General features: G+C 38.9%; 1 protein-coding gene across 4 annotated transcripts in view; it reads left to right on the forward strand.

Moving 5' to 3' along the window:
* The first annotated feature begins 2,714 nt into the window (after positions 1 to 2,714).
* The window catches only part of LOC121320938 (TBC1 domain family member 4-like), a 54,758-nt gene continuing 45,168 nt past the window's right edge, over positions 2,715 to 12,304 (forward strand). For 2 of the 4 annotated variants that reach the window (XM_041259757.1, XM_041259755.1), the window contains exon 1: positions 2,715 to 3,900. In XM_041259757.1, the coding sequence (XP_041115691.1) occupies positions 3,484 to 3,900 (417 nt within the window). In that variant the 5' untranslated portion in view covers positions 2,715 to 3,483. The remainder of the gene's footprint in view (positions 3,901 to 12,304) is intronic. The other 2 variants (XM_041259754.1, XM_041259756.1) reach the window with 2 other exon arrangements.

The raw sequence follows: 12,304 nt of genomic DNA on the forward strand, positions 1-12,304 counted from the left end.
AATTAGCAGCCCTACAAGCATTAATTGAGATAGAAGTCAGCATTTGTCTCCATTTAAGCGTCAAGTAAATTAGAGCAAGTTAATACAAAATGGGAGTATTCGGAATGTTCTTCCTGCTTTCACACTGGTGTAAGTTTAACAGTTGTATATTCCACTGCCTGGAATGATATACTGTATGTTACAGCATTCCACAGAGTGTAGGGGTACATGCACAGACAGCTCCACTGACCTTGTACACTGGTGTTAAAGAATTATTAACACACTGGGATTTACCCAACAATCACAACAGCAAAGTCTCTGGTGTTCTTAAAACTGACCTTCTGCAATTCCTAGCTGCTGCTGTTGTTTTTTGTTTTGTTTTTTTTAAATCAATACTGGTCTGTTACTGGTGTGTTTTGTTCTTTGTTCTCTATTGAGAATTTGTATGTTTAAAAATACATGCTACTTGCCTGACCATCCGAGAAACACGATCCGTGCTAAGAATGTGGTGGGCGCATGCATAACTGAGAGCAAAGGAATAACACATGGGCATTGTTTAAATAGGAACACACTCTTGGATCACTGTTATGCAAAATAGTAGGGCATGGGTAAAAAAAATGAGACAAAAAGCAAACAAGATAATCCCTATAATTTTGTTTTGTATTTGATTCATGCATCTTTACTCAAACTGACTGCTTGCAATGTAATACTTTAATGACAAATAATGTAATTTCTCTGCAGAATGTTTTGTTTTCTGAGTTGATTAGCTAAGCTTTCCAAAGATACAATTTACAGTTGGAGTGGACCTCTGTGGAATATCAGAACACCCTTAAATAAAAGAAACAGTGTGGTGGGGTCAGCTGGGAGTGGGATTAATGTAGGGTTTATTTCAGTTCCAGTCCATGCTTTAGTACCCTAGCTAGCTTAGGCATCAGCTATGTCTCATGTAACAGAATTGATTGAAGGACTGAAGAAGTGCTGTCAGAGAAAGGTAACTTTTGTGTGGTGGAACACATCCGTTTACACAGCACTAGATACAGTAAGGTCAAGTATTGCTCTCAAAATACCACCAACAACTGTATGTACATGTCAGATCATTTCTTATACAGTAGGTCTGGTGTGATCTATGATTCTAAATACACACCTCTCGACTATAGAGACTAAGCCAATGGAATCAATGGCTCCCATTCTGCTGGCTCTATTTTTTCCCTATTTAAGTTTATACAGCATGGCTAAAAAAACTATGAAATCTAGAGTATTGACATACTCAACACAAGGTTTATCCTAAGAGGATAAACGTGTCATGGCACTGCAAAGTTGGCAACATGTGCAGACTAGATTTTCATATTAAAAAAGGCTACATGTGCCATAATTGATTGTGGCAATCTGATATATTAAAATATACTGTGACATCTCTGCTTGAGGGAGCAGATATGTCATTATTTTAGACAGTTCCAAGTTTTTCAGAATTATGTGAGTGCTCGGTTTTTGTATTTTATTTTAAGCTGGCCAGGAACCAGTTTTAACCAGCAAAACAGATATAGGTTGTTTATTGGAGTAGGCAAAGAGAGAAGTTCAGTAAGCTGCCTTAAAGTTTCTGATTTCCTCAAAATCACCAGGGTTACTTGGATGTTGGTTTGTGGGGATACACACACACAAAACACTCCTTCACAAGGAAAAGTATGCTTCAGATATTTTACAGATGTAAAACATTTAACAGTTTATGGATATATATAAACCTGACATAGCTAATACAAGAAATGCAGTATGTCTCAAGTGATTTAGAGGTACATTACCAGGTCTTTATCAGGCGTCTGAACTATGAGAACACATATTACAGCCCAGGGTCCATAATGCTTTAGCATTAGGAACCGTCTCAACTCACTATTCTGGAGATTGTATGCGTACAGCTATGCCCCACATTATACAACCACAAAGCAGTTCCCCATTTGTTATTGCAATGTGGTTATCCCTCAGGAAACCATTATTATAAGCTGTGTATACGCAGTGAAGCTCTCAAACGTGTACCTGTCTATAGAAGGCATCATTTCAACGAAGGAATAGTCAGGTTTTATGTAGTTTGTTTGCCCTTCATTAGGTGCTGCAGAATACAACTAAGAAAATAGCATCGAATGTATAACATCTTTCACGCCTAACCTACATAGACAGTGTGATTTGGTAAATGCTAGATTGGGGCGAGTGACACGTTTAATAAAGTTGTTTCTCCTCAGCAAAGACGGCATCTGCCCCAACCCCCCTCTGATTAAGAAAATAAAACGGTAACTGTTTTAAAACAATACATTTTAATACGCAGTGTATTAAAATTGGCCATTTTGGCACATGAAATTGTAGAACTAAACTTATTTCAGGAGGTACGTGCACTTACATGTTTGTACTTACCTATCTATCTAAATTAAAAATTGCAACCTTAAATAAAAAATAAAAAAGCTTAGACAAACATGTTATATTTACTTACAAAGCTAAATAGCTTAACCAAGCATATTAATCTGAGCGCCCTGGTTAAAATAATACTTATATATCCGTTTATAATTACAGTAATCTTGTCGGCGGTATAGGTGTAACGTTAACTTATATTTTATAAAAACACGGAAGCTTTTAGAATCGCTTATATGTAAATAAATAAATAAATGGTACGTGCCGTTCCTCCACCTCCCAAGTGGACGGAGCACGGCCTAGTCTCAGCACAGTGAAGGCGAAGCAATGCCTCCTTGGCGGATGACACGCAGCCACTCCTCCTTCGCCTGCAGTATACGGGACAGACCAGTTACACTGCTGCTAATAACACTGAACACAACAAAAGCAGTGGCAAACATAAACACTGCACAGGGTGCACACATACATTGAGGGGCTGGGACAAACTGACTGCAAGCCGCCTGAATTTCAACACACTCCAGCACAGAAGCAAGTTGGAAAGAGAGACGGATCTGAAGATATTTTCCACCAGCTGGACATGGGGTAAAACAAATCTAAGCAACTTGTCAACATTTTCCATGTTCCATATGCATATATGGTTGGAGAAGGACGCCACGTTTTTTAAGCTCAGTGTGCTAATGCTATTATGGTACACGAGCAACTTGCGTGCTTAAGTATTGGTGAAAGTAAACCTTCCTCTGTTGCCTTTTGTGGAAATCATCAGCTAGGTATCAAATTATAGTAGGCTTTTCACAGCGCAAGAACTAACAATATTTTGCAACCAGCACAGACGCATGCACTGCCATGGTGGTGCACTGTTTATAATTGCACCAGGAGCACATGTATTGCCATATGAATGCAACGTAATAACTTTCGGGAAGAGAAGAACTTTTCAATAATGTGTAAGATCGTGTGGCTTTCTGCAAAAACATTAACAAGCAAAACAATTGTAGCACAATATTGATAAATTATATATTATATATATATATATATATATATATATATATATATATATATATATATATATATATATATATATTCACCTTGTCAATTTGGCCTTGAAATAAAGAGATGGCGGATATTAACACTCTGCAACAGCCGCAGGATGACAAAGCCGGCAGTTCCTTAAAGGCAGAGAAGACGTTTAAACTGTGGTACATGGGCTGGTCTGCACTGGACAGGAGGACAACACTGCCCATGTTGCCCTGGCTAGTGGCAGAGATACGCAGGAAAAGTGAAAAGAACGAACTAGGTTCTGCTCAAGCCAGGGAGGTTCAACTCGTTCTCACGCCGCCTCTGATCCGATGTGTTCCTGCAAATAACAACAATGCCTCCGTGTTTATATTCGAGCACAAGGCACACCACGTCTCCAGATTTCTTCACAACAGCCATGACCTCACCTACTTTGCCTACCTTATCAGAAGCCAGCCTGATAATCCCGAATCTGAGATGGCGTGCCATGTTTTCAAGGCGTGTGACCCAAACCAGGTTAGTCATTGGCAATTACAGTACATGTAAATACCAACAACCACATACGTACCATCATGAACTATAACAGTGTTGTATATTTATTAAACAACCTGTATATCTGATTCAGAGTTTTGCCCAAGTGTGTCTACACAGGTAAGAGACTTGTTTAATCGGTTCTTGTTTTTCTGAGGGTATTAGACCCAGCAGAACTTGTTGCCTATAGTAACAGTTGGGCTCAGGGTTAAACATGGAATGGATTAAACTGTTCTGAAATGGGAGTCATCTATCACTCCCTACAAAATAGCCATTGGGATGACTGCATTTTTTAATTGATGAAAAGGCTATTTGTGTGTGTTATTATAAATCAATGTTGACCTTGTGGGGGCATGCTGTATGGTTGTACAAAAAGCTAATGTTAAAAATGCATTGGTGCTATGATGTCACAAATATGCAGATTTGTTAGGGTGTCTGACTATGACCATGTGAGCGATCAGGCTCCTAATAAAGTAAATTCAATGAATTACCTAGGACATGACTGTCGGTCACCTACAAGCTCTGTACTTAAATTATGTTACAAGAACAGTGCTTAAGCATCAGACAGCTAGGGTTCTTGATTGGGTATTGATTCTACTGTTTTTATTATCTTTAAAAAATGTTCAATTATACAGGGTAATCATTGCATTTTCAGCTGCAGCAGCGATTATCCCACTGCAGAAAGCATTTGGAAAGCTTGTAGAAGGTTGGCCTGGTTTCAGTACAATTAAACAAGAAACTTTGGCATATTGGGTAAAAGAAATCAAAAGCCACTTTAAGAGAAATATTTTTAACAATGTAAAACCAGCTAGAAACAACATACAGTGTTTGCAGGAAGGAATATTTTGTTACGAGTAGCTTCTTGCTATTTTTATACTATTAAAATAATCTTAAGAAATGTTGCTTCAAAATAGAGTGCCTTTTTTTTAAATTTTTATTCTATTGCCTGGCATGCAGTTCATATGATTGCTCTTCCTGGACTGCTCATGACTGGTACAGAATACAGTGCAGTCCTAGCTGCACAGACTCAGATGTATGTTTTGCTGGAGTACAAGCAGGTACTGTTGTAAAGGCTTGTGTATGTGGCAGTCTCCTGGACTACCGGTTAATATTAAATAGACGATTATTATGATTATTATAACTTTTTACTGCAGTAAATATTAGTGCATTGCATTCTACCATTGATGTGAAAGTGGTTCTATAAATTAACAAACATCAGACATATTCACATTTCAATATAGGGTATTAAGCTAGTAATATGTTTTGCCCTGTCTGAAATTACCCATGCATTCAGTAGTTGTCTGTATTACACATTTAAAAAACAGATTGCCATTGTAGTATATAGACATGTAGTACTTTGCTTCTTGTTGTGTTATTTCCACACATGACCTTATACCTTAAGGCATGAGTTAATGCTTTGTTGTGCATAAGGCTCCAGAAATTAATTGAGAGCCATTAGGGAGATTGGTTTTTCCACTAATGGAGTTGTGATTTAAAGGAGCTTTGTATGTGTTTTACTAGTTCTTCCAGAGGCAGTTTTTTATGTTAGCACATTTTTCTAACCAATACTCTTCCTTCACGCTTAAGGAAGAATGTCAATGGAACAGAACCGCTCCATATCTTAATTTAGAAACTATTATACCAGGAAAAGTCACATTGACACCGGGCATGTTGTTTACTCTTGTCATGCTGAGCTATTGCTGCAGACTGTCACAGCTACAAAAAACATACATGCAAATAATTAGTCATTTATTTATATACTGTATAGAAGGTGTCCTTTATTAAATAATGTATAATCAGTCCCTGTGCACTCACTGAAGTAAACTCTTAAGGTGTGTCTGTCATTGTGCCTTGTTTTGTATCCCTAATCATATTGGTGACTAGCATTATACTTTACACCCACTCGTTGGCTGCAGGCAACATTGGAGCTTACTTTTATGTAAACCTTTTTTTTTTTTAAACAAGGGGCTGTGACAAAGTGGCTGAGTGGATGCAGGTGCAGGGGTGATGCAGTGCGGTAATGAAACAAACAGAGACTTAACCCCTAGCGGTACATTTATTCAGCGGTTGTCAAACGCATCAGGTCCAATTTATTTTCACATGCGCTGTTTAATTTTTTTTTTTCCAGAGTGAAACAGGTATAAAAGGCACTGAATCACAAAAGTACACTCGGTACTGCATCTACAGTCAAGCCCCCCCCCACCCCCTTTGTTCTCTGTATTTTTCACATACCTATTTATAGACTTGCATACTGATAAATCCTCTCCTGATCACTCGTTTTATCACCAAACTCCTCAATAATGCGATCCAAGTCAGTATTTTATTACTATAAGCTCTGCAAATGTCATATTCTTTGAGTGCTGGATGCAGAAGCAGCTCTCTCCTTTGTTTGTCCGTGTTATCTCTGTCGTGCATGGGGCTTTCAGATACGCCCTTTTTTTTTCCGTCTTCACTGTGCTCCTAACGGTCTCACTCGGCCATTGAAAGATTTTCTTGGAATTTTTCCGTTGAAAATACAACTGGAGACCTGTGCTTTATGTATTTTTGATGTCGGAGAGGGTCCGACATTGAACTGGAAAGGAAAAATTGTAATGTTGGACATCCGGTTTGGAAAAGGGGTCTTTAATTTGTATTTTCCAAGTCTGGTGACCAGTAAACAATAACAGGTTTTGCAGACCCAAACAATAATAAACCCGACTTATCTGCCTCACAGTAATACATACGCAGTCACCAGTCCAGAGTGAGTGTAGTAGTGTTCGTGGTGGGTGATACACTTTATTGTTTCGTAAGAGTTTCGTGCAGTGCTGTTTCAGTTTTAGTGCTGGCCCTCGGCGACAGCGCCAGAATCGCGTTAGCCGTCTAGTGTAACAAACAAGATGATTATTCATACAGACAAACAAACAAAAAACATTCACAAAACTGTTTCACTAGTCTTTAACACCGGTTCTCTCACAGTCCTTCTCGGTTCTCTCCATCTAAACCAATGCGAAGGAACAGATTACGATTCTCCGTCCCCTTCTATGCTGTCACATGATCTAGTTTTTTAAAAGTAGTGAGTAGTTGTTTCTTGATGAAAGAAATGCACACTCCTTTTCTTCAGATATAAGTTAGGTTTATTCAGTGTATACAGGTTTAATTCCAGAAACAAAAAGAAACGCTCAAAGTAAAACAGTACAGATCACACTTTCTTATGCAAACTGCACAGTGCAAAACTTAAGTTCAAAACAAAACATAACAGAACAAAATAATACAATGCAATGCTGTAGGTTTCATCGTCCTGGACTTTCTTGATCGACAAGTCTCCAATACTTGTCTTAATGAAAGAGAGCTGAGCTGAGTGCACCTTGATTAAGTAGCTACTGACCTCAGCCCCACCGGCCTTTCTTCTCTTTGTGGGTTCAATCACCCCGGGCAACCGCTGGTTCTGGCTCACACTGCCTAAGATGGTGTTATCTTGGTGTGGCTCTTTGTTCCTTTATGCTGCCTAAGATGGTGTTCTGTTGGTGGTGGCCCTTTGTTCTTTTATGCTTAACCTATGTTATCTCTTGAGCGCATCAGTTCCTCCAGGAATGTGCGATTGTTTTTATTCCAGCAGTCAGACGGTTGTCATCAGTGCACTGAAATGTAGTCTTGCAGTCTCGCATTTACCAGTTATTATAGCTCCTCTGATAATCTCCTTTTAAAACTAACAGAGCGTACAAACCTGCAAACACATGTATCTCATACTGCATTCAAACTTCTTTCCATGTTATCCAACATACGCCACTTTTAGAAATAAAGATGGGGGGGTCCTACTGCAACAGGGTCGCCCCCGAGGTACCCCGAGCTGCCTGCTGTCTTCTTCGCTGGATATGAACTCCGTATACACCCAAGTCTAAACTGTCATGCTGTGGTCATTACAATATGTGTAAGTATTTATCATGCTTTGCAGTTGTGTCTCTTTGTTTCAAGCTACAAAAATAATCTTAAAAGAACATGTTTCTCCAACATCACACTTGACCCCTTGGTAAACGAGTGCAACCACCTCTCCAATCTGCTGCTGCCACATCGTTTCCCTTCCAGGTCAATGCGTTCTTTCAACAGAGTCTCGCCTTCTTCCAGACTTGCTAACTTCCCGACCCTGGAAAAGAACTGTCAATCCAGCCCGTCCAAAGGACTCTGTTCTCCTCACTTAGTGCCCTCACAGGTCGGGAGAGAGATTTACAACCAAGAATCATTGTATTTCTGTCACAGGGGCCTATAGATTTTTTTAAAATCTAAGCATTAAGCCACAGGCACTGTTTACTGGTTTCTAATAGCCTTGATTTATCAGTGCTATTATACAACCCAGATTATCAAGCATTAGCTTGGTAGTTAAGATTGCCTGTAGGCTGTTACCGTCCTGACACTGTAAACTACCAGACAGGGTGTATTGCTGAAATCTGTAGAGTATCTTAAGTACTGCATAATAAATACAGTGCTTTCTACACTTGGGAGAATGTGATTGCATAGGTCACCATGGTTAAAGACACAGTGCTAGATGTTTATGGCATGTAAGCTTGACATGTCAGTTTCTGTGCTGTTAACCCATTGTCTGTGATTAACTTCATCCCCATGGTAATGCCACAGGGTACTTGATAAATATTAGGGACCTTGAAACTAGTATTATTCTTGTCCAGGATTGAGTTAAAAAAAAAAAAAAAAAAAAAAAAAAAAAACTTGGCAGGGTTTCACTGTTCAGTTTGTAAATGTTGTTGTTTTAAAGTAGTAAATGAAAAAAACAAAAACACAAAGTGCCATGCAACAAGTGGGAATGATTTCACAGTGTAACAATTTTTTATTTATTTTTTGTTCCTGGGTAGTAAGTGCTATTTCCTAATTGCTTATGCCTCAAAAGTAACAGAAAATGGCTATGATTCCCCACAAACTTTGCTTTTGTGACCAGGACAGTGATATTTCAAAATATCACTATTTCCAATGGGAAAACGGGCAAATGCGTGTCTTTTTGTTCACATAAAGTCAGAAAAAAAACAACATATGAATCCAAATTAACTACTCACTTCTAAATCTTTTGTAGTCATTTTTGTATTTCTTTAGTATAAATACATGTTAATTTGGATTCATATGTTGTTCTTTTCTGACTTTATGTGAACAAAAAGACACACATTTGCCCGTTTTCCCATTGGAAATAGTGATATTTCGAAATATCACTGTCCTGGTCACAAAAGCAAAGTTTGTGGGGAATAATAGCCATTTTCTGTTACTTTTGAGGCATAAGCAATTAGGAAATCGCACTTACTACCCAGGAACAAAAATTGTGTTACATAGTGTTTCCATTACATGGCTTCTCAGACACTGATGGTATTGCCTCACTGTTAATGTAGAACCTTTTATCTACTACTTTACCTTTAATTATAGAGATGTTCCTTGATTTAGTGGAACTTGAATTGCATTCGTGCCCAATCAATGTTATTGGTTCATTTGCCCAATAACTGATTAGTGCAGGCTACTGTTGTTGTCATGTCATCCATGTATGCTCGAATTGGTGGTAGTCGCATTCCAGCCAAGCGCTCTCCTCCCACTACCTATTGTGATGCCCTAATAATTACTTCCATTGCCATGGTAAAAGCCAGCAGAAAAATGGTACATCCTACCAATATTTCAACTTCTAGGCATTGCCATGCAGTGTTGAATTCTGAAGTTGAAAAACTAAATTGCAAATCTCCAAAGTAGGCTTTCACTAAATTTGTTATTGTCATCGGTACGCTGAAAAAAATCAAATGCTGCCCAAAGAAGTTCATGTGGCACTGAGCCATATGCATTAGCCAAATCCAGGAATGTCACATGGAGCTCCTTCCTCTCCTTTTTTGCTGACTGAATTTGTTGCCAGATTACGCTGATGTGTTCTAAGCATCCTGGGAAACCTGGAATGCCTGCTTTTTGTACTGAAGTGTCAATGAAGCAGTTCTTTAATAGGTAGGTTGACAATCTCTGCACAATAACGCTGAAGAAAATCTTGCCTTCTACATTTAATAGGAAAATAGGACGAAACTGATGATGCTTGTAGAATCCTTTTCTTTTGGTATAAAGACTCCACCTGCTTGGCGCCATGCTCTTGGTACAACCTGTTTTTCCCATGCCACTTTCATCAATTTCCACAGGATTTGTAGAACTCCAGAAGCACTCTTGTACACTCTGTATGGAACTCCATTAGGCCCTGTAGATGATGATGCCCTTGCTTTTTTCACAGCTTGCTCTACTTCTTTCCACTTAGGTGCACGGTCAACCATTTAGTATTCGGGTGGATTGATAGGTGGGATGTCTGAAGGAATTGACATAGGCTCCTGCCTTTTTTAATCTGTATGTGTTTCCTCCAAATATCTCTCCAGCTCAACCTTAGATGCTTTTAGTGTGCCATTTTTCTCACTGGTGAATATCTTCTTTACAAATTTGAATGGATCTTTATAATAGTTCTCGCACGCTCTTTTTGTAGTGTTTCCATAGGCGCTCAGCTCTGCGCAATGTTGCAAGCTTATCTTTTATGACCCTTTGTAACAGATGGAGTCCCTCCTTCTGACTTTGTTCTGCTTTTCTCCATTGCTTCCTCAACTTACCTCCTTTCTCTAAGAGTTCAATCTCCTGCTGCCGTCTAGACTTTCCAGGAATAGTTTGTACTTTTTCCTTCCTTTTTTCAATTCCAAGCCGCTCTCTTCCATATGCGTCGATGATGTCCCCAAATTTATCCAGCTTCTTTTCAACTGTCCCATATTAAACAGGAAGGGAAACAGGTTTAAGAAACAAAATGTCCCCACATGTTTGGCGCTTGTGTGTACAACAGGTGCTGAACAGAACAAGCTGGATAAACATGGAAACTGTCTCTAGCCTGTGTCCCAAGTTTTGACTGGTGTACAGAAGTATTAGCAGTTTGAAACAGTGTTCCTTAAGGGACAAACTGTCTGTTAATGTGCGGTAGCTTCCACATCCAAGGCTGTGTCTCTAGATTGCTGCACAGCATTGGATGTATTTTTTGCTTACAAAGCAACTGTTCACAACCATTTACAGTTTTAAGCTCTGAATCCAGGTTAAGACTAGCTAAGTTAGCAGTTTTAAAAATTGCTTTTGAAAGAACATTTTAAATTAGCTTTGACAGTTTGCTGAAAGAAGGGCTTGGGGTTAATTAGGTTTCTGGTCTGAAATGAAACCATTGTTCCTACAAAGTGTTTTAACAGTTCCATATCATATGGTATAATGATCACTGGATCACATACAGTACCAGTCAAAAGTTTGAGTACACTTGCTGGAAACTAGGTTTTTTCATAATTGACAATGTTTTATGTGGTATACATTTCTGTAAATACTGTAAAACACGTTACTCCTTATTTTTTGTTTTGTATTTTGTATCAAAGAATGGCATGCCTCTGAAGTACGCTATGATAGTCATGCTGGTTGAGCTTGCCATGGACTCGGTAAAGATCACCAACTCTGTCACCAGCAAAGCAACCCCAGACCATGACACTGCCTCCTCCATGCTTGACCGTGGGAACCACACATGCAGAGCTCATGCGCTCACCCTCTCTGCATCTTACAGCTGCTCGGTGGTTGGACCCAGATATTTCAAATTTGGACTCATCGGTCCATAAGACAGACTTCCACTCCTCAAACGTCCAGTTTCTGTGTTTTTTGGCCCAGCCAAGTCTCTTCCTCTTATTTTGCACTTTTAACAATGGTTTCTTTGCAGCGATTCTTCCAGTTAGGCCAGCTTCACGCAATTTCCTCTGAACAGTTGATGTTGAAACATCTGTACTTCTAGTAGCATTTAGCAGAGCTTGTATTTCAGGGGCAGTTAATTGCCGGTTTCACAGACTTGTGACTCAAAAGAACTTGTTTTCTGATTCTGAGGTCACCCTTGGCCTGCCTGACCTTGTTCGGTCCTCATGAGTGCCAGTTTCTTCAAATCGTTTGATGGTCTTGGCCACAGCAGTTACAGACACTTGTAAAGTTCTTGCGATTTGTGTTAAAGGTCATTTCTTAAAGTCTTTTCTCTTTGCTTAACTGAGCGTATTTTGTCATTTTCTGCTCCCTTACATTTAGGAATGACAAACTTGTGCCTATGCTACCTATATTTATAGTAATCATGTACCATCACCTGTTAACAATAATTGGTGACAAAAGGTTAATTAGGTAACATACTAGTTAACTCAGAGAACGTCTAACAAAGACACTTTTATACTTAGACCAGTGTTCTAACACCGTGTTGTACACATTTCAGACTTTTAACTGATTTGGGCTTCCGACTGAAATCCCCTTGCTTTAGGTGACCATTTCATTGAAATTGACAAGATTTACATTTTCATTTAAAAATTAAATTTTTGAATGTAATTCACTTATGATTATCAGCTTATATAAGTAC

This window comes from Polyodon spathula, chromosome 9 (assembly GCF_017654505.1).
Source record: "Polyodon spathula isolate WHYD16114869_AA chromosome 9, ASM1765450v1, whole genome shotgun sequence".
In the NCBI taxonomy this organism is placed as follows: Eukaryota; Metazoa; Chordata; class Actinopteri; order Acipenseriformes; family Polyodontidae; genus Polyodon; species Polyodon spathula.